The sequence below is a fragment of the Suncus etruscus genome, chromosome 1 (genome assembly GCF_024139225.1).
Source record: "Suncus etruscus isolate mSunEtr1 chromosome 1, mSunEtr1.pri.cur, whole genome shotgun sequence".
Lineage (NCBI taxonomy): Eukaryota > Metazoa > Chordata > Mammalia > Eulipotyphla > Soricidae > Suncus > Suncus etruscus.
Genome location: NC_064848.1, coordinates 202,600,220 through 202,622,790, shown reverse-complemented (window position 1 = coordinate 202,622,790; position 22,571 = coordinate 202,600,220). Strand labels below are relative to the sequence as shown.

At 55.6% G+C, this 22,571-nt stretch overlaps 1 protein-coding gene and 1 non-coding gene across 2 annotated transcripts in view; one reads left to right on the top strand and one right to left on the bottom strand.

The window, feature by feature from the left end:
• Positions 1-20,325, top strand: part of SDK2 (sidekick cell adhesion molecule 2) — a 198,862-nt gene extending 178,537 nt beyond the window's left edge. The window contains exons 38-45 of the mRNA XM_049769932.1: positions 286-423; positions 1,972-2,133; positions 4,500-4,625; positions 7,665-7,829; positions 9,037-9,177; positions 10,285-10,423; positions 12,381-12,507; positions 19,777-20,325. Of these exons, the coding sequence (XP_049625889.1) occupies positions 286-423; positions 1,972-2,133; positions 4,500-4,625; positions 7,665-7,829; positions 9,037-9,177; positions 10,285-10,423; positions 12,381-12,507; positions 19,777-20,133 (1,355 nt within the window). The 3' untranslated portion in view covers positions 20,134-20,325. The remainder of the gene's footprint in view (positions 1-285; positions 424-1,971; positions 2,134-4,499; positions 4,626-7,664; positions 7,830-9,036; positions 9,178-10,284; positions 10,424-12,380; positions 12,508-19,776) is intronic.
• Positions 14,746-14,933, bottom strand: LOC126033723 (U2 spliceosomal RNA). The gene has a single exon (XR_007504491.1). It is a non-coding gene; the product is annotated as a U2 spliceosomal RNA (small nuclear RNA).
• Positions 20,326-22,571: the final 2,246 nt, after the last annotated feature.

Sequence of the window (22,571 nt, the reverse complement as noted above, 5' to 3'; positions counted from 1 at the left end):
GGGCCAAAGAGATAGCATGGAGGTAGGGCATTTGCCTTAAATGCAGAAGGACGGTGGTTCGAATTCCAGCATCCCATATGGTTCCCTGAGCCTGCCAGGAGCAATTTCTGAGCATAGAGCCAGGAGGAACCCAGGTGCCGATGGTTGGACTCAAAAACAAACAAACAAAAATAGGCATTAGGGGCATGCCTGGGGGTGAGGGTAGGACCCTCCTATTTTACCCAGGACCCCTGCGGGGCTCTGAGGCTCCAGGACAGGGTCTCTGAGCTTCTTGTGCCCCCACAGTGCCCAGCGCACCCGGCACACTCCGGTTCAGCGAGCTGACCACGACGTCCGTGAATGTATCCTGGGAGGCACCCCAGTTCCCCAACGGCGTCCTGGAGGGCTACCGGCTGGTGTATGAGCCCTGCACCCCTGTGGATGGTGAGTGACTCCCCAAGCCCCTTCCTTAGTAGGGTCCCCTTTCTGAGCACCCACAGGGCAGCAGGATGGTGGTATCTGCTCAGCTTTGATGGGGGAAATTGAGGCACAGGCGAGGAAAAGGGCTGCATGGAGCTGGGTGGAAGTGCTCCCGGAGATGCCAGGGCATCCAATGCTCCCAAAAACTCACACCATCTCTTGGAGACGCAGGATGGGATGACAGGTCCAGGTGGGAACCCAGCCAGGCTCCAGGCCCGACCATGCCCACCTAATGGACCAAACCCCTGCAGGAAGCAGCGGCCAATGAGGAGACACTGGCCAAGTCTGCCCCCCACCACCACCATCTGTGTGCCAGAACTTTCTAGAACTTTCCAGAGTGGGAGGAGCCAGGACATGCATTTGGGGTAGGACAGAGGATGCTGGTGGACAGGACAGGACCTAGCCGGGCAAGGGGCCCTATCTCAGGAGAGGTGCATAGATGCCTGGACCCAGAGAGGCTGCAGGGGTCATTTCAGGATCCCCGTACTCCCACCCACTGGAGCCTGGCAGAAACTGGTGAGGTGCCCTCAGCAGGAAAGGGCTTGGCTAGGACCAGATCCTCAGTCCTGTTCCCCCGCCCCCTGGCACCATATTTCTGTAGGGGTGAAGACCTGTGTTCCCCTGCAGGACTTCCTTTACTGGGGGTCCCTCTCTGTCCTCACTGCATTTGACACCCTCGCTCAGTCCATCAGAAACAGGTTGGGCAGAGGCACCCCAAAAGTCAGCAGGCTGCAGAGCTGGCTTAGGTGCCAGGCATGTGCAACATGAAGGGGGGTAACCCAAAGTTTGGGGAGCTGGTGAGTGGGAGGTGTAGAGGGTGAACCCAAGGTTTTGGGGGTAGCTAAGTGAGCACCTCCAGTTCTGATGAGGGTCTTTGCAGAAGCCTCTGAGCAGAAGCCCCTGGGAACTGTTTCTGAGGGTCCATGGTGGAACAGCGGAGGGCTCTACAGAAGCCTCTAAGCAGAGCCCGGGAGCTGGTTCTGGGGATGCATGGTGGAACAAATGCCTTGAGATCCCCCAACTGCTCAGACTTGCTGGGACGAGGAGCCATGTTGTCAAACAGCCCTTAAGATGGCCTTGGATGGTGGATGGAGGCCTTTGTTCTTAGGCCCCGGCCACGTGGCTCCATTCCCCCATTAACCGGCAGGTCTGGGTCCAGGAAAGCGATGGGTATTGAACTCACTCACAGGCAGGCTTCCAGAAAGGTAACATCTTTATTGCCCTAGCCAACAGATGTGGCTGCTAACCATTTAGGCATGCCATTCTTAGCTAGTCCTGCATCTTACTTCTTTCATCCATGTTACCTGCAATCTCCATTCTGGCAAAAGACCAAAAGACCTTTTCCCTAGGCCCAAAGGCCTTATCTCACCTTCCCAAGACCACTCCCAGGAATGGGCAGCTCTCAGGTAGATACACCTAAATCCAGGGTGGAGTCACAGAGCCCCATTTCCACGCCTGTGGTATGTGCGAGGGCCTCCCCCAGACCCATGCTCTGCTCTCGCCCCACTCCAGGCGTCAGTAAGATTGTGACGGTGGATGTGAAGGGTGACAGTCCCTTGTGGTTGAAGATCAGGGACTTGGCCGAGGGCATGACCTATCGCTTTCGCATCCGAGCCAAGACCTTCGCCTACGGGCCTGAGACGGAAGCCAATGTCACCACAGGACCTGGAGAAGGTAGGGGAGGGGAGAAGGGAGCCCATCATCTGCTGCTCCCTCCAGAGGGGGTGTCCAGGCATGGGGCAGAAAGCTGAGGGGTCCAGGCACAGACAGGGTGGTAGCAGGCCATAGGGGGTACCTCACGGATGGGCCAAGCAGAGACACGGGAATGCAAAGTCTTCAGTGTTCCTTAGAACTTGATAGTATCCTGTAGTATTCCAAAGTACCATATTTTTTTATACCATAAGATGCACTTCCCCCCACCAAAAGATGGGGGGAAATGTCTGTGCGTCTTATGGAGCAAATGCTGCCTGAAGCTAAAGCCTGTGTACAAGGGAGGAGAGCATCAACTAACCACTTGACCTCCACAGTGTGACGCCCCCTTTATTGCGCAGACATGCCACATAGGAAAAACAATCAGGTTAAGACACTTTCACCGTCGCATATAGAGCTTTTGTTTAAGACTATTTGATCAGGCTGGAGTGGTAGCACACACGGTTGGGCATTTGCCTCGCACGGGTTTGCCTTGCACGGACCCAGGTTCGATCCCCAGCATTCCATATGGTCCCCAAGCCTGCCAGGAGCAATTTCTGAGTGCAGAGTCAGGAGTAACCCCTGAGCACCACCAGGTGTGGCCCCTAAACAAAAACAAACAAACAAACAAAAAAGATTATTTGATCGCTGCTACGACTTTTATTTTTTTATATATTAATGAAAAAAAATTATTTTTGTTTTTTTTTGGGGGGGCCACACCCGTTTGACCCTCAGGGGTTACTCCTGGCTATGCGCTCAGAAATCGTCCCTGGCTTGGGGGACCATATGGGATGCCAGGGGATCGAACTGCGGTCTGTCCTACGCTAGCTTCCCGGCCCCATGAAAATGTATTTTTAAAAGTATTTTTTTGTTGTTGTTTTCTTATGTAAAAAAAAATTAGGTAAATGTGTTTAACCATCTGTGGACCGGCTTATTGTAAATATATTTTGGCCTCACAGGCTGGTTGTTCCCAGCCGCCATCTCCTGACAGTGTCTCGCATTGCACCATTTGCTTTAGAATACTTTTTTCCTTGTTTTCCTCATCTATAAATTATGTGTATCTTATGGTCAGATGAATCTTATGTAGCAAAAAAATATGGTATTTGTCAAAGTTCTGTATAACCCTGCAGTATCCTATAACATCCCATAGCCCCTTGCAGTATCTTGTAGTACCCTGTAATACTAAGCAGCATTGAGTCTAAAGCCCCAGGAAGGTTGGGGTTGGGGAATCAGGATGCCCCAGCTCGGCTGGGCCCTCTGCACCACCAAAGTGTCCTTCAGGGGGAGACCAAAGAGTCCCTTTGGGTTTCTTGGATGCAGTGCAGATTCCTGGGTCCTGGGAGCCCTGCTGGGAACGAGCATTTTTGTGGCACCTGTTATGGGAGTGCGGTGTGAGGCATGGGGTGTGGGAAGATGATTCCTGCCAGTCTGAGGCATGGATGGGGAGATGCGGACACCATTGGCGGTCAGGGTCCTTGGGGCCCAGTGCACTGAGGGGAGAGGGTGGTACTCAGGGTTTGTCAAGCACTCACTAGTGCTGCCAACCCAAGGGGAGCCTCTTAGCCTCCCCTCTCCCCCTACCACTTCCCTCCCCCTCCTTTCCCTCCAGTTCCCTTCTCTACCCCTTCCCTCCCCACTCCCTCCTCTCCCTTCACCTGTTTCCTCTTTTCCTCTTTTCTTCCCTCCCCTCCTTCTCGCCTTTCCTCCTCTTTTCTTCCCTCCCCTCCCCTTCCTCTCCCCTCACCCCTTGATTCAAGGCTATACCTCCTAGGTCCAGACAGACATCCCTGAGGGTGCAGGGCTGGTGTCTGCCAAGGACCGAACTTGGAAGGGTGGCACAGACTGTGACCATGGGGGCCCCTCCTGCCCCCCACAGTCTAGAGAAGAGGCTTTGGGTCTTGGTGAGAGGTGCACCTATGTACACAGACACACACCTCCTCCCACTCCAGCTTTGAGAACCTGCCCCCCACCCCGCCCATCCACCAGCCCAGGGGTAAAGATTTGGAGAGCGGCAGCATTTCTAGCACAAGCAGAGATTGGTGGGGGAGCTTTTACCTTATACCAATTCCCTCTGACCTAGAGCTGTTTTCCTCACTCACCCCACATCTGCTGTCCCCACAAAAGTCTCATCAGACCCTAGTGGAAGAGGAAATGGGGCAGAGGCTGTGGAGGTGACACCTATGAGCTGAACCCCATAGTTCTTGGGTCACCCTTATGTCTCGTCCTGTCATCACCCATCACCAGTCTGGAACTTGGAATGCCCCCATTAAAACTAGCTGCACCCCAGCAGGGTCAATCCAGGGTCTGCTCTGTGGGGTTCTGCGTGCACCCACCATCATTTGCCTTTGCAGGTGCCCCTGGCCCTCCTGGGGTTCCCATACTCGTGCGCTACAGCTCAGCCATCGCCATCCACTGGTCCAGCGGGGACCCTGGCAAAGGGCCCGTCACCCGATACGTCATCGAGGCCAGGCCTTCAGGTGTGTTGGGGGCCAAAGGAGGGTACCAGGGAAGGACTTGCCTATCTCCTTTTGCCCGAGACCCCCCCATCTGGTGCCATGTCTTGTCTCATCAGCCAATAAGGTGCTGGTAGAGTCAGAGTGAAGCAAGATAACAGGGGTGTGGGTGGGAGGTGGATGCCAGGCCAGGGTCCCCCAAGTATGATCCAGGGTCCTCCAGGTACGATCCAGTCCAACGGGCACAGCACAAGAAGTTCAGACTCCCCCCAGACACCACAGGGTCTCCCAGTATCACTGGGGGTCACCCCAAAACCAAAAGAGGAGTCAGAACTCGTCCCCTGCTGGGTCCACACTTATCCTCAGGGCTGCTACGAGGTCAGGGGTCGGGACCTAAGCTTGACGCCAGCACTCCAGGGCCTCAGCATGAAGCCAGCTACTCTGGTTGCCCAAAGATCACCCACAGTGGGTTCCAGTTACCCCAAGCATGCTTGGGATTCCCCCCAAAATAAACAGGGGCCAGAAAGATATCACAGAAAGAAGGGTATTTGCCATGTACACAGCCAACTCAAGTCCAATCCCTGGCATGCCATTAGGCATGCCCCCAGAGTCTGCCAGAAGTGATTTCTGAGCACAAAGCCAGGAGTAACTCCTGCACACCACCAGGTGTGGCCCCAAAACTAAAAAAAATAAATAAATAAAAAGTGGGGCGAGAGAGATAGCACAGCAATTGGGCATTTGCTTTGCAAACACCGATCCAAGATGGACCTTGATTTAGTCCCTGGTGTCCCATATGGATCCCAAGCCAGGAGCGATTTCTTAGCGCATAGCCAGGAGTAACTCCTGAGTGTCACTGGATATGCCCCCCCCAAAATAAGTTAAATAAATAAATAAAATAAAAGGAGAGAAGGAAGAAAAAAGAACAGTCTGCTCCCTATTCCCCACCCAACTGTGCCCCAAAACAGGCCATAGCTCTAGAAATGCCAATGCCCAGTTAGCTCTGGCCCATGTGACCATCTCCGGCAGTTCCTGTAACCGGACCAGCCTCCAGTGTGCCTGACACCGAGTTCCTGGTCTCCAGAGAAACCATGAGGCCCTGAGCCCCGATTAGCGTCTCCCCATGCTCCTATTTCACCGGCTCCCCTTCCCCCCAGAGCCCGGAACTTTCCCACCTCCAGCCCTGGCTCCCAGCCCTGTCATGTGCACACCCGAGCTATAGGTTCCAGCCTGGAATATTCGGTAGCTCCTGTGATGAGGCCATTGGAAGTTAAAAAGGAAAAACAAAACAGTTCTTAGGGCCCAGAGCTGTAACACTGCAGGGGGAGGGTACTTGCCTTGCACGCAGCTGATCCAGGTTCCATCTCCAGCATCCCATAAGGTGCCCCCCACCCTGAGCCTGCTAGGAGTGGCTCCTGAGAGCAGAGTAACCCTTGAGCACCACTGAGTGAAGCCCAGAAACCAAAAGACCAAAGAAAACTAAAACATTGGGGCCAGGGGCCAGAGAGATAGCATGGAGGAAGGGCATTTGTTTTGCATGCTGAAGGACGGTGGTTCGAATCCCGGCATTCCATATGGTCCCCCGTGCTTGCCAGGGGCAATTTCTGAGCACAGAGCCAGGAGTCACCCCTGAGCGCTTCAGGGTGTGACCCAAAAACAAGCAAACAAGCAAACAAACAAAAAACATTGGGGCCAGCTAGAGCGAGACAGCAGAATGGGGAGGGCATTTGCCTTGCATACAGTCAAACAGGGTTGGATCCCAAGCATCCCACCTGGCAGGAGTGATTCCTGAGCACAGAGCCAAGAGTAGCCCCTGAGCGTCACTAGGTGTGGCCCCAAAACCAAAAGGAAAAAGAAAACCAGAATAATGTCGTGCAGCAAAGAATCAGCACTGGGACAGGTCATGGTTGTTGTTAGCGGCTTCTCTTCAAGGGGACAGCTGGAGTTTCCTGTGACAATTGTCATCAGGCATGGCCCAGCGGCCTCATTAGCAACTAAGCATCCTGACCCATCCAGAAGCTTCAGCCATGCGTGGCCGTGCCCCGAATCGTCACCCTCACAAACAGCTGATCTGGCTTGTGAGGATGGTGGTACCCAACCTCGCTCCCATGCCAGATGGTCCCTCTGGCTCTGCTGCCAGGTTGGCTGGGAGACTGCCGCTCCTGCCTCTTTTCCACCCCACTGGCCAGCCAGGCAGCGGCAGCTATGGAATGTAGCTTCAACTATGCTTTTTCCGCCATTCTCGGGGATGCCTGGCATGAGACCCAGCGCTCCAGGTTTGGGGGGTGGGGGGGTTGTAGTTCAGTTCATGCAATTAGGAAGAAAGCTGAGAGTGTGAGAAGAGGTGCCGGCCAGGGGCACCCCAACATATCCATGCATAGACGTGGGGGTAGTGCCCAGAGGGCTGGCCCCATATATGCATGCTCTGCAGAAGGACCATGTTCAGCTCTGATGTGACCCAGTACTCGGGGATCAGTCGGTGACGGGAGGGACAAACCCAGGGCCCACCTGTGTCCTGCTCCCAATCCTTCCATCACTTGGTGTTGTAAATTCTTTTTGGTTTAGTTTTGGTTTGCAGTCACACTTGGTGGTGCTCAGGGGTTACTACTGGCTCTATGCTTGGAAATTACTCCTGGCAGTGCTCAGGGGACCACGTGGGGTGATGGGGTTGGAAACTGGGCCAGTTGCATGCAAGGCAAGTGCCCTACCCACTGCACTATCTCTTCGCTCCTTCTTGGTTGGCTTTCTTTTGGGGGGGGTCACACCCGGCAGCACTGAGGGGTTACTCCTGGCTCCACACTCAGAAATCGCTCCTGGCAGGCTCGGGGGACCATATGGGATGCCGGGATTCGAACAAATGACCTTCTGCATGAAAGGCAAATGCATTACGTCCATGCTATCTCTCCGGCCCCCCTTCTTGGTATTTTTATAAAAAGTGAGAATCCCACACCAGGCATCTTAAGTCTCAGGGAGACAGCCTGAACCCTTCAGGCTGCACTGGGGTGAGTAGAGTCAGTCCTGTTCCCCGTGCTCCCTTCACTGAAGCTCCTCTCTGCACCCCTGCAGATGAAGGGCTTTGGGACGTGCTCATCAAGGACATCCCCAAGGAGGTGACATCCTACACCTTCAGCATGGACATCCTGCGGCCGGGCGTGAGCTATGACTTCCGGGTCATCGCTGTCAATGACTATGGCTTTGGCACCCCCAGCAGTCCCTCCCAGTCAGTGCCAGGTAGGGAGGGAACCACAGTGTCTGTCCCCTCTTTTCTCTTCAGCAGTGCCCTCAGAGCAGGGCCTTACTTCCTCTTTTCTACCTCTTTTTTATCTTCCTTTCTTTCTCGCTTTCCTTTTCTTCTCTTCCTTTTTTCCCTTATTCTTCTTTTCTTCCTCCTTCCTTCCTTGGGATAAATGAGCTCATCACCGGGGAGACTGGAGAGCATCAGACCATAAACTGCCTCCATGAAAACTCCCAAAACAAGATCCAGAGCAGCCTGGAGAACAGGATGCCACTGGACTCAGCTGCACTGGGCCTGTGTCCCCTGGGGCCTCCCCCTGTCCATCCTCTACCTCCTCTTCCTCCTCTTTGAGACAAATCTCAGTACCCACAGACACCCCAAAGCAGAAATGGCCCTTCAAATTTTCACCTGCCCATTCCAGCTTCAGGAATCCCAATACTGTCCAACCCTGTACCCTACCCAATTGAAAACCCAGAGACAGAGCTTCTGGCCAGGGTCCAGAATGACTTTTCAGTGCCAGCTGGCTGCAGAGGGCATGGGGTGAGGGGATGTAGGAGGGGAAAGGCAGCCCTGCAGAAGATACTCTGTGGAGGAAGGAGCCCCCTGCAGAAGGTTTTGTCTTTGGGGCTCCCTCACAGTGCTGGTGAGGGGGCAGGCGCCAGGCTCAGGAGGCCATGCAGATCGTGGATGCCATCTGGGGCCCTGTGTGTGCCAAGCAGGTGCCGTATCCCTCAGAGCCCTGGAGGCCCTTTAAGGACCCCTTCACCCAGCCCAGTTGCCCCATTTCTGCTCCATAAAGAGACGATGCCTGTAGGAAGAATCTTCCCCGTCCCCCACAATCCCCAGAACCTTTCACACACACAAAAAAATAATAATAACCCAGTCTCTGCTATTTAAGGGAGGCCCAAGGGACAAGTGATGGGAAAGGGAGGAAACAGGATATACCCTCTATCCCCTCTGTCAAAGCTTTGCTGGGCTTTGACAGACATCACTAATGGATCCCAGACTGATCCATCCTAGAATTAATCAATCCTAGTACTAATGATCCCAGTACTGATCCATCCCAGCACTAATGGATTCCACCACTGGCCCATCCCACCACTGTCCACCCCAGAGTTCCCAGCCTCTGGCAGATCCAAGAGCAGGCTTGGGGAGGGTTGTGGGGGGTTATGCCCAGGGCCTGATGCACTCTGCGGTGTCCAGCCCAGAAGGCTGACCCCTTCTACGAGGAGTGGTGGTTCCTGGTGGTAGTTGCCCTGGCCGGCCTCATCTTCATCCTGCTCCTGGTCTTCGTGCTCATCATCCGCGGCCAGAGCAAGAAGTATGCCAAGAAGGCAGACTCGGGTGAGCAGATGGACCCGACGGGGATCCTTCTCCCCATTGCTCTGGTTGTGGGGGCTGCCTGGGTCCCAGCACATGCCCTCTGTCTCCTCTCAGGGCTCCTACACTGAGGAGAGAGGAAGCAAAAGGAGAACAGAGTGAAGAAGGGGTGGGGGCATAGTGTGGGGTGAAGGCACTAGCCTTGTTGACTCGGGTTTAATCCAGGACCCCGTAGGTTCCCCCAAACCCACCAGGAGTGAGCCCAAGGCACCACTGGGTGTGCCCCTCCCCCAAATGCAAAAGTGGGAAGTTTCCCGGAGATGAGCTGAGGAGTTATAGCACAGGCTTTTCACATAGAAGGCCTAGATTCTCCCAGGGGACCTGAGAACAAGCCCAAGCAATGTGCCAGGCATAGAATATGCCTCAGCACCACCAGATGTGCCCCCACCCAAAAAAGGAAGCAGTAAGAAGCATAGTGGGTAGGGTGTTTGCTTTGCACACAGCCAACCCAGGTTTGATTCCCAGCATCCCACCAGGAGTGGATCTGATGCTGGATACCAGATGCTAGGATCCCCCAGGCACCACCAGGAATGATTTCTGAGCACAGAGCCAGGAGTAACCTCTGGGCACTGCAAGGGGTGGCCCATAAAACAAAGCAACAAGAGAAGAGGGGAGTAAAGAGGGAATAAAAGTTCAGGGTGTGGGCTGGCGAGGTGGCGCTAGAGGTAAGGTGTCTGCCTTGCAAGCGCTAGCCAAGAAAAGATCGAGACCGAGGTTCGATCCCCCGGCGTCCCATATGGTCCCCCCAAGCCAGGGGCAATTTCTGAGCGCTTAGCCAGGAGTAACCCCTGAGCATCAAACGGGTGTGGCCGAAAAAAACAAAAACAAACAAACAAAAAGTTCAGGGTGGGGGGAGACTAACCCAAGACAGAGGGGGAGGAAGAAGTGAAAGTCCGAGGGCTAGAGCCTGACACCCCACACTGCAGGACCTTCAAGAATCTCTGGGTGGCCCTAAGCTCTGCTTGGGGTGCCAGACCCTAAACCTGAGAACGAGGCAGCCCAGCCGGATGGGGAGAGGGGAGGACTCAGGTGGAAAGGGATGGAAGGGGTGACCGGCCGCTGTGCCCCCAGGAAGCAGTGCCAAGGCGGGGGCCCTGGGCCATGGGGAGATGCTGAACCTCGACGAGAGCAGCTTCCCCGCCCTGGAGCTCAGCAGCCGGCGGCTGTCGGTGAAAAACTCTTTCTGCCGCAAGAACGGGCTCTACACCAGGTATGTGGGGGCACGCACGGGCACCCAACGCCCACCAGGACTAGCCGGGGCACCAACTTCGGGCACCTGGGATGGAGCCTTTGAGGCACAAACAGCTCCTGGGTGGGGCAGGAGCCTCAGAAGCACCAAGCAGGGGGTGCCCAGAGTGATAGCACAGTGGTGAAGGCATTTGCCTTGCACATGGCAGACCCAAGTTCAATCCCCGGCCTCTCTGAGCCTGCCAGGAGTGAATTCTGAGCATAGAGCCAGGAGTAACCCCTGAGCATCACTAGATATGGCCCTAAAAGAAAACAAAAATAAAAAGACAGGGCAGAGCCAGGTGCCCCACTGGGCATGAGGCAGTGCAAATCCCTGGCACAGGGTCTGGGCATAGGGGCGCAGCCTAGCAACAGTCCTGAGGCCTCAAGGGACCTTGGGCCCCAAGTGCCATCTGGAAAGGGCTGTGGGGCATGTGGATGAGGCAGGGGTGCCAGCCCCCCCTGTTTCATCACTCACCCCAGCTCCTCTGCAGAAGCCTCCAGGTCAGCAGGACCAGAATTGCCAACCAGGGGGCATGGAGATTGGTGGGGGGGGGGGCATTTCTGCTTCTCTTAAGCACCTCCTTTCCCCCCTGGTTCCCCACTCCCTGCTGAGGCTAGGCTGCCTTTTTTCAGGGCCAGGGTAGATCCTGGAGTCCAGCCCTCACCCCAGCACTGCCTCCCCACTCCTTGTGACCTGGCCTCCTTCTGCCCTGAGAGCTCAAGAGAAATGGGGGGGCCCAGGGCCCAGCACATTCCAGCCCCTCTGGGGTGCAGGGGACGGGCACAGCACACAAAGCCGCTCTGTCTGGTCCTGGGGAACCGTGTATGTGTATTCACGGGGGTGGAGGGAGAGCAGGAGGGGTCTGGCCACCCCTCCCAGCTCCTCCCTGCCCGCACGGTCTTGGGAAAGAAAGAGCCATTTGAGGCCTCAGGCTGGCTCCAGGGGCCCTGCCATGGGGTGTTGGAGTGTTGGGGTGTTTGGCTACTGCCCACAGCTAAACACACACCCTGGCCCTCGGGGGTCCCCGGCACGGAGCTGATGCACCCCCTCCCAGCTGCCCCAAAACAGGATCCCCTGCAACCTACCACGTTTGTGTGAGCTTGGGGTGAGGGGTCCCCAGGTCTCAGGGAGTGGCCTCTGGCCTCTGCAGGGGTTTAAGGGCACAGCTGGGGTGGACGGAGAGTGAGGGGGTGTGGGGGTCCTCAGCTCTGCCTCCCACTCTGTGGCAGAGATTCTTGTCCTGACACCTGGGAATCACACCCGGACCCCGGGAGTCTCCCTGGAACAGCCGGGCACCCTATGCTGAGGGGACACAGAGCATCAGAGTGGGAAGACTCCATCCTCTTGCCCAGTACACACACCCTTGGCAGGCCCCTAAGTGGGGGGCCCCCTGACTTCTGTTTGGAGGAGCTCTCTGAAAGAGGCAACTCCCCGGGGATTCCCGCTCAGGTTTCGAAGCTGCTTTGCATCTCACTTTGTTTACTCAAGCACCTTTGTGTGTTCAAGGCACTGGGGACCCCAAACTTCCGACTCAGGGGTCTCAGCGAAGTTCATACATGCTCTAGGACAGCATTGTCCCCCTAGTTCTGATTTGCTCCCTTCCCATCCTTCTAGGAGCTCACTCAGAGGCTGATCCCGGCCTCCCAGAGTCACTGAACCCCAGAACCACCAGGACCCCAAGCCTCACTGAATCACAAGAATCAATCAGGACCCCCAGGCCCCACCAGGACCCTCAGCCTTCACTGAAACCCCAGACCCCACTGAACCCCAGGCCCCATCAGGACCCTAAACCCACAGGGACCCCAGGTTCCACCTCAACCCCCAAACTCTGGGCAATAAAGTTCCAAGATGAGGAGAGGAACAGCTATACCCCCCAGCCCTGGCCCCCTGCCTCGCTCTGTTCTCCATATTTCTCAGCCGCCCCTTCCTACCACAGGTCACCCCCCAGGCCCAGCCCTGGCAGCCTCCACTATTCGGATGAGGATGTCACCAAGTACAACGACCTGGTCCCAGCTGACAGCAGCAGCTTCACCGAGAAGCCCTCCGAGATCTCTGATTCACAGGTGAGGGCTGGGCAAGGGACGCTGGGAGCACACAGACACACACACCCCTCAGCAGGCCGGGGCGCACCCCTCACCCATCCCGTCACCTCCCCACCAGCACTGACAACTCAAAGGCCCCAAGGAACTTTTCAGAAGTCATAAGTGGAGCTGTCCTACCTGTGTCCTGCTCCAAGTTTGCACCTGAGGTCTCCGGGTTTTTGATTGCCCAAGACACCCCCAATGGCAAGGCTCAAATTGTGCAAGAGTCGCCCCACAGGAGAGAGACTGGCCTCACAGCAGGACTGAAGGAAACTAACTGACCCACATTAGCCGTTGGTTCAGATCCATTCTGGCTTCAGATCCAGAAGCAAGTGGCCAGTAGTGTAGACCAGATGATTTGGAATTGGCTTGAGTTGGAATCATGGCAGGCAGTGTAGACCAAACACTTTGGTGGCTGGCACCAAATTAGGATTTGACTCTTCTCCACCATGAGCAGGACCTTCAGGAAGTGGAACACACTTGGAGCCTCAGTTTCTCCACCTGTGAAATAGGCGGGTAGGCTCTGTTTTGAGCTCTTGGAGGCATAGGGAGGACCTAGAGATGGGAAACCAGCCAATCGATGAGTGCACAGGCTGGAAGAACATGGAGCTTCCATACACCCTTCCTTGATGGGACTGGGCAGGGGTAGGGGATGGGGTGTCACACTCAACCTGGCGTCCATGTCTCTATAGGGCTCCATAGCACCTTCTCAGAGGAGCAGGACGGATGTGGGCTAGGGCTCCATTTCTGTTCTCTTCTTCCCCAAGATGGGCCTGTGCTTTGGGCTGGGCACCCAACAATATTCAGCCTCACTTGGGGCCCAGATCAGGGGCACCAGCCTCTGTCCCCTGTGACCCCATCCTCAGTCCCAGGGCCACCACTGAAATGTTGACTTGCTTCCAGAGCCCCTGAACCCAAGATGGTCTTCCCAGACGCTGCCCCAGGGGTGCACAGACCCCCCCTCCCACTCCAGCAAGATATGTCTCTAGGGCAAAAATCTACATTCCACAGCTGAGGAATTTGGACTTGGGGTGGAGAAGGGACTGAGGCCACTCAGGGGGTCCAGGAGGGAAGACTTCCCTCCCCTCAAACAGAATCTTCATTCCCTGAGTCCTGGGACTAGGATGTGCAGATACCTAGATACGTGACTCCAGGCTCTTCTAGTGCTACTACAGTGCTCCCCCTCCCTGCCTGGGCCCCAGAATTGTCCACAGTCTTCCACAGGCAATGTACCCCCCTTTTTCCCTGCTCCCACTCTCAAAGCCTCCCCTCTCTCAGGCCCTCTGAGGCTCCACCCAGTTCAGTCTAAGCCAGAGCGCTCCCCCACCCATGGTGGCACCAGAAGGAGCGGAAATGCTTCAACCAGGTTGGGGTAAACACAGCAGTCAACATGCCATTCACAGTCACACTGACCCATGTGGACAGGCCTACTGGACTCTGGGTCAAGGGCCCTGTCAAAGGCGGTGGGGATACCCCAAGTGCATATCTAGTGGGATACCACATGTTGGAAATGGAAGAAGGTTCCAGAATGTCTTCCCCTTCATCTCAGAGCCCGGGCTGATGATGGCCCGGCCCCATGTCCCAGCCTAGAACCGGATTCTAACCCCCTGACTTCAGGTTAGAATCCCCTGAGTCCTTGGGGACCCCCAGGGCCCCTACATCCTTCTTCCACCTGTTACCACTCTAAGGCAAGGCCCTTAGAGTGATCTCAGCATGTTTTAAATTCTCATAAATGTGTCACACCCCTGGGAAGTGAGGACCCCTGTTTCTTAGGGTGCAGGGCAGAGATATTATGGAGGAAGCCCTCTTTTGACAGATGCATTGTCTGGAGACTTCCTAGAGGGCTCCTGGAGGAAGTGTCAGTTCAACTTGAAGTATAGAGGGGTGTTTTGTGGTGCTGAAGGGCCATGCTGAGGTCAAGTTCACTGTTTGTCCTCAGGGGAAGAGTGGGGTTAAAGGGCCCACAGCCAGTTTCTCACAGCCCCGGAGGTGAAACCAAAATGTTACCTCCGGCAGGTCAGAGCTGAGTGGAGACAGCCGGGCTGTGTGCCAGGCCCAGCACTTCCCCGTCTCGAGGGTAGCATCCAGCCTTGCCCCGCTGAGCTGATGGGGAAAATTGAGGCCTTGGGATCAAGGGTAGCTCAGGACACATGGGAGAACCTGGATGGCCAAGTAGGGCTCGGACCCGAGCCGCCCCCCAGCGGTCATTTTTTTGTTTTGTTTTGGTGCATCGTTCCTGGAGGTACTGCAATACCAGATCGATGCGTGGAATGGACGGAGCAAGCTCCTATTCCAGTTCCTAGTGCCAAAAATCCATTTAATATACTGTCGGATAGACAACGTATCAGATATTAAACTGATAAGAACAGATACTACACTTGATCTTAGCCAAAAGGCCGAGAAGCGATCAGCGGTCATTCTTGACCCTCCAGCTAGAAACAGACAGGACCCCTGAGATGTCCCTGAGACACTTGGCAGCACCCCTAACCCCCATCACCCACCACCACCGGGACAGGCCCAGATTCAAGGGTGAAAATGTTGGGGTTGGCAGAGCTATGGCACAGTGGAGAGGGTGTTTGCTTTGCATGCGGCTGACCCAGGTTCGATCCCAGGCATCCCATATTGGTCCCTTGAGCACTGCCAGGAGTGACTCCCGAGCACAGAGCTAGGAGTAAGTCCTGAAGCACTATCAGGTATGGCCCCAAATACACAAAATCTCACATGTGGCAGACCCAGGATGGATGGTGGTTAGATTCTCAGCATCTCATATGGTCCCTCGAGCCTGCCAAGAGCGATTTCTGAGCACAGAGCTGGGAGTAACCAACCCCTGAGCACCACCAAGTGTGACCCAAAAAAATAAAGAACAAAACAAAACACACAAGTCCCTCCATTCAGGCAGGGGGTCCCAGAACCAGAGGAGGCATCTCTCGGCAAAGGAGCCACAGGCAGCCTGTTCTGGAGGACACTCTGGCCAACTCGGGGTTCAGCTCGATGAGGCCCACAACTATTGCCCCTCCCATCTCAACACCACATCCTGGGTGTCCCCTCATCACCCTGGACCCCCTCACATCACTGCCCTGCTTGGACAAGAAAAGCAGAGACATGTTTTGCAGGGGGCCTGTCTGCTCCTCCAGTCTAAAGTCTGCACCTCTCCTTGGATGCGTGTTTTTGTTTGTTTGGGTTTTTTTGTTTATTTTGGTTTTTGAGTTACACCCGGCAGCGCTCAGGGTTACTCCTAGCTCTAGGCTCAGAAATCGCTCCTGGCAGGCTCGGGGGACCATATGGGATGCCGGGATTCGAACCACCAACCTTCTGCATGCAAGGCGAATGCCTTATCTCCATGCTATCTCTCCAGCCGGGATTCGGGTTTTTTGTGTGTGTGTGTGTTTGTATGTGGTTGTTTTGTTTTTGTTTTTGTTTTTTTTTGGGTCACACCTGGCAGTGCTCAGGGGTTATTTCTGGCTCCAGGCTCAGAAATTGCTCCTGGCAGGCACGGGGGGGGGGGGGGGGGACCGGACGGGGGACGGGGGACGGGGGGACGGGACCATACGGGACACCGGGATTCGAACCGATGACCTTCTGCATGAAAGGCAAACGCCTTACCTTCATGCTATCTCTCCGGCCCCGGATGCAGGGTTTTTTAGCATCACCCCAAAAGGCCCCTTGTACCCCATTACTAGTGAGAGCTCAAGGGTTCAGATGCCCCAGCTGGCTCCCTTCCCTGGCTTCCTTCTCTCCCTGCCCAGCCTCCTCCGGAAACAGATGCTGGAAGGGGAGAGAAAGGGAGGGGAAAAGGGGGTCTCGATCATGCACCAGCCCCATCCTCAAGTGTCTGGAGAGCAGGGAGGGATGCAGATCAGTTTGGACACTCCCCACACCCTGCCCCTCACTCCCCAACACCCCCTCACCTCCTTGCTTGTCCCCTGCCTGCCTGCCCCCTGCCCCCAGCAGGATCTACACCCCACTATCTGCAGTGGAGCTGGGCCTTGGGGTGATCTGGAGAAACGTATTTGGGAACCAGGCCCACCCAGAGTGCTAGACCCACCACTCAGGTCTCACCAGGGAGCTGTCCTGGGGTGTCTGTGTCTGTCTGTGTGGTGTCTGTCTTTGTGTGCATGTGTTTGTGTGTCTGTATGTACGTGTGTGTTTGTGAATAGTCTCTCTCCAGGCTGTAAACTGAGTCAAGGCACCTCCTGCTGGCCCATAGAGCCCTTCTTTGGCACCCAGGCCCCCTCATTCCTCTTCAGCTGGGTCTGTCCTGTGCCTTCGCATCTTCCCATTTCACAAACAGGGATGACTGAGGCCAAGGGAGACTCTGGGGATGGGCCCGGGCATCACTGCCAGCAGGATGAGCTGCTGTCTGCCCTGGACACCCCCAGGCTAGACACTGGTGCACTGAATTGGGGGGGATCCAGATACCCCAGAGACATCATATAGAGGGAACTGTATGTCCCTCCCACCTGCCCCGCACAGACTGTCTTCCTCCTCCTGCTGCTGTGGAGACCTGGGCCCCTCCAATGGCTCCTGCTGGCAGCTGGCACATAACCAAGAAGAAGGTCTTATTGTGTCTTTACAAAGCTGGGGCCCAGCCATGGCCTGCAGGGAGACTCCCCCTATCCCAACAGCTTGCTTTGCCCACCAAGTCTAAGGGTGCACTGGGATAGGGAGAGCAGTCAAGCCCTGGCAGGCCAGAGAATATCAGTCAGCCAGTCCACAAGGCAATATTTAGTCCCACTTAGGGGTCCCTTGATTTGTGGCCTTTGGGGAAAGGAAGATTCTATCACTTCAGCTCCCCTGCCCCAAGTCCTTATACTGACCGTCCACTGAAGTGACTAGTTAGGGCCAGAGCAATAGCACAGTGGGGAGGGAGGGCATTTGCCTTGCATGTGGCTGACCTGGGTTCAGTCCCCCAACACCCCACAGGGTCTCCCAAGCCCTCCCTGAGTAAAGAAGTAGGAATCAATCCTGAGCACCTGCCAAGTGGGTCCCAAACCCCAAATATAAAAAATGACCCTTCCTATTCTCTCTCTCTCTCTCTCTCTCTCTCTCTCTCTCTCTCTCTCTCTCTCTCTCTCTCTCTCTCTCTGTCTCCCTCTCTCTCATACACACACACACACACACACACACACAATGCTGTTCAGGAATTACTCCTGGCATGCTTAGGAGACCATATAAGATGCTGGGGATCGAACCCAAGTCAGCTACGTGCAAAGCAATCGCTCTCCCAGCTGTGTTATCATTTCAGCTTCCTTTGAGGGTTCAAGATGTCCCCAAGGGATAGAATTCCTCAGACATTTTCCATGGCTCCAAGCCGGGGGTCCAGACCCTCTTCTGTGACTCAGGACCCCATCCTTACAGCTTCGGGGCCCCCTGGCAGTCCCACACTGCCTCTAGTAGGGGATCCAATGCCAGGAGCAGGGTGGGGCTCACTGGAAGGTTGATTCTGCTGAAGCAAGCACTTTGCTAAGAAGGTTTGGAAAATCCGGCTGCGGCTCCTCTAGAGAGTTCCAGAAGCTTCCATCTGCTGTCTCCTTAGTTCTCACAGCTCTGCTGGGGAGGGGCCGGATATTTTTAGCCACAACTCAGATTGGGGTGTTTGTTTCTCCTCTGCAGTCCCAGGTGGTCTGACTTCATCAGCCCCTTTCCCCATAGCCCTCAATGACACAGAGGGCCCCCACATGTTAGCACATTGGTTTTGTTTGATTGTGAGGTCCATGCCAGGCAGCACTGAGGTGGAAGAGAGACGGCAGGGCCGGGAAACGAACTGCAAGACCCAGGCTCCACCATCGAAGCCACAGCCCTGTACCCCATCAGCAAATTATTTGGGGGAGGAAGACCACACCTGGTGATGCTCAGGGGTCATTCCTGGCTCTGGGCTCAGGAATCACTCCTACTGGTATTCTGGGGACCCTATATGATGCCGGGATCGAACCCTGGTTGGCTGCATGCAAAATCATAGCTGTGCTATTGCTTTGGCCCTGAAATCAGCACATTTTTTGTATTTGTTTGGTTTTGTGTTTTGGGCTACACCCAGCGGTGCTCAGGGGTTACTTCCTGGCCTTGTGCTGCAGAATTGCTCCTGATGGTGACCTCAGGGTATTACTCTATGGTATGCCAGGTATCTAACCCAGGTCTGACTGCACACAGGGCAAATGCCTTCCCCACTCCAGCCCCAAGATCAGTAATTTTAAGAAGCCTAATGTCCCAGCACTTGCATGCATCAATCCAGGTTCAATCTCCTCAACCCAGATTCTTTTGTTTTGTTTTGGGGCCACACCCAACAGCACTTAGGGGTTACTCTTGGCTCTGCACTCAGAAGTCGCTCCTGGCAGGCTCAGGGACCCTATGGGATGCCAGGAATCCAACTCGGGCCCAGCCCTGGTCAGCCACATGAAGGCAAACACCCTACCATTCTAATATCGCTCTGGTCCCTAGATTCAATAACCCCGTACTCCATACAGTCTCCCAACACACACCAGGAATAATTTATTGCCTGAGTGCAGAACCAAGAGTCAATCCTGAGCACCTCCAAGTATGGTCCCAAAACCAAAATAAATGGGGTTGAGACTGGATTGACAGCACAACTCTCCCAGGTTTGATCCCCAGCATCCCATAGAGTCCCCTGAGCCTTGCCAGGAGTAATTTCTAAGCACAGAGCCAGGAGTAACCCCTGAATATGGCCCCTCCAAAAAGTGGAGTATTTATTTTTACTTTTGGTTTGGGGCCACACCTGACAGCGCTCAGGGGTTACTCCTGGCTCTGTGTTCAGAAATTGCCTCTGGTAGATTCAGGGGACCCTATGGGATGCAGAGATCGAACCCAAGTCAGCCGTGTGCAAGACCGATGCCTTCCCCACTATGCTCTCACTCCAGCCCCACGTGGGATTCATTTTTAAAAACTGGATCCAGTTGAGACTGGAGAGAGAACACAGTGGTAGGGCATCCCATATGGTCCTCCGAGCCGGCCAGGAGCGATTTCTGAGTGCAGAGCCAGGAGGAACCCCTGAGTGCCGCCAGGTGTGGCAATGAATTTTAACCAAAAAATTGAACAAAAATACTGGATCTGCTAAAAGGAACTCAAAGATTCTCCCAGAATGTCCTGTAGCACACAGGGCCACCCCTGAGTGCCAGCAGAGGGGACTCAGGACAGAGCTCTGCAGGGAGAAGGGAAAGGCAACCGACCCAGTACAGGGCTTGGCAGAGGCCAGCCCCGGGGTCCCCTGACACCCACCCACCCCTGCTCTGTCTCTAGGGAAGCGACAGTGAGTCCGAGCTGGAGCCGGGCCACCAGAAGGCCCACTCGTTTGTCAACCACTATATCAGTGACCCCACCTACTACAACTCCTGGAGGCGCCAGCAGCGGGGCATGTCACGGGCTCAGTCATCCAGCTACGGGGAGAGCGACACCACCCTGGAGCAGGAACACATCACGCTTGCAGGCAGTGGCTGCCCCCCGCAGGGCAGCCTCTTTCGGCCCAAGGCCACTCGGACCCCCACACCCCAGAACCCGCCAAACCCCCAGAGCCAGCAGAACACCTTGTACCGGCCTCCCAGCAGCCTGGCCCCCGGTGCCCGGGCCCCTATCGCAGGATTCTCATCATTCGTTTGACGTGGGAAGAGAAATCTGCTCCCCCCCCAGCACCCCCACTCCACCACTGCTCCCCAAATCCGGTCCACCCTCCTCATGAAGAGCAAAGTAGAGAAACTGAGTCAACTGCCTGGCTGGTTCCCCAGGGGGACCAGGAAGAAGGAAGTGGAGGAAGAGCCCAGAGCAGCAGCGGTGGCCCAAGAGTGTGGCTCTAAGATTGGGGGGAGCATTGCTGTTTTGGGGAAGGAGCCATGGTGGATGGAACAGGGTTGGTTCTGGAAAGAAGGGCTGCATGGGAGAGGGGGGCAGGCATGGCCCAGGGAGAAACTTCTGGAATTTCAACTGGGCTGGGTTTCTGCAGAATATGGGGGAAGGAGTGGTGAGAGAGTTGGGGTGCAGTTGGCTTCTCTCCCAGTCCTGCCTTCCCCCAACCCTGTGCGGCTGTGCCTGAAAGCGTGTACCCCATACCTCCTCCCAGCATCCTGTTCTTTTAGGAAAAGGAAAAGGGCTCAAGGCCAGATGGGCTCCACACAACCCAGGTCAGCTGCTCCTGGAACGTAACATAACTCTTGGGGTCTGCGTTGCAGTGGGGAGACCTCACCCCCTCTCTGAGCCCAGCCAGCCCTTACGCTTTACTCAGATGGAGTTGCTCTTGTGCACAGATCGGATTCAGGGGTGCAGGTCTCGGGGGTCCACCCAACGTCCCAGGGACACTTGGGAAATCAGAAGTTCTGAGTTTTCGTCTTCTAATCCAGGGGCCAAGGCTGGGGGGGGGCACAGAGAGGAAGCAAGGGACCCTTAGGGGTGGGGGAGAACCTGGGGAGACCAGGGGTGCCCACGAGGCTCTCTGTACCCCTTCACCTTCACACATCCACATACGTTACACATAACTGCCATGACCTCACATGCACACTCGCACGCATACAAGCTCACTTTAATGAAAGGGGCCCAGGGCTCCCCTCTGGGCTTCCTCCTGACCAACCGGGTGCCCCCAAGTCCCTCCTTAGCATGCCCCCATCTGTCACTGTGCATCCCAACACAGGAGCCCAGAGGGCTGGACATGTCCCTGGACCAGAGGTTGGAATTCCCAGAGTCTGCTCAACACCCTAGTTTACAAAGGCTCCAAGAGTCCCCCACCCCAGAGCTCGGGGCAAGGTGGGTTCCGGCGGAAGCACAGCCAGAGGCAGGCCCAGTACGAGGCAGGGACAGGAAAAGGAGGCAGAGACCAGGCCTGTATGGACACGGCGTTTTCGAAAAAGCTGCTTCGTGGCCAGCTTGCTCTGGCAGCTCAGGAATCCAGTGAGGGAGAAAGTGAGGGAGATTTCTCTCCAATTCCCAGGGTGCTTCCAAACAACTCCACCTAGTACCCCGGATACTGAGCAAGTGGGGCATCCTCAGCGACACAGGCCCCAGTTTGGGGGTCATGGGTGGGATGGGATTCAGTTGGGAGCCCGGTCTGGGAGGAGCTGAGAACTGCCCACTGGGGAGGCATTTAGGGGCAGGCATGGTGAGGGAGTGCGGACACGGCCAGGGAAGGGCTCGGACCCACTTGTAGACAGGATGGTACAGCAATCAGGTCCCCAACAGTGTCTCCCCCTTGGGAGTCTCAGTGGAGCCATCTCTGACTTCTCCATCCTGCACATCTGTCATAATTTCCGCTTCCTCTCTTCAGGGTCTTCTCAGCTGCCTCCTTTTTCCTGCTTCCAGAGGGTTTTGCCATTTAAGGAAATTCCCACTTTGCAGCCTGGAATTCTTTGCGCCCAGCCCACAGGGAAGGGCTTGGTGGAAGCAAGATGGTGGTTTTGTATGTGTGTGTTATTTCCCAGGGGGGCCCAAATTCCACTGCCTTCTGGCATGTTCCGCACCCTCCCACACTTCCCTCATGCCCTGCTGACCCTCAACACTGACCCCCCCCCAAGGAGGCCACACACATGGGGTCCCGGGCATCCCTGGATATGTGTCCTCTTGGGCAAGGGTCATGCACCCACACACATGAGCACAAAACTGGTGTGCAAGGTTCCCACACAGTGTATGGGGGGGGGTCATGTGTGTCCTCGCAGCTCTGGCCCATGTTGGTTCTAATATGGGACTTCCATCTGTTTGCTGGGCTGAGGACCCCAGAACTACAGTGACCCCGTGGATGGGACAGGGCCATGGTTATTGCCACCTTCATACACGGGTGGGAGCGGGACCCCAGCCCCACTTTTTAAGAGGATGTCTCTGTTTACATTACCTGATGGGGTGGTGGAGACCCGCCCCACCCAGACACCCCGCCTTTCTTTTTCGGAAGTGGGGTGAGCACATTGAGGGGCCCTCGGAGCTCCCCTCTTTGACTGCTGCCAGCTCCCTCTCCGTGGGGCCCTGGGTGTCCCAGGTTCACCCCAGGACACTTGCCACCTGGCGCCTTTGTCTCTGGGTGCCCTGGGGACATCTCCTGGGAGTGTACCCGGGAACCCACA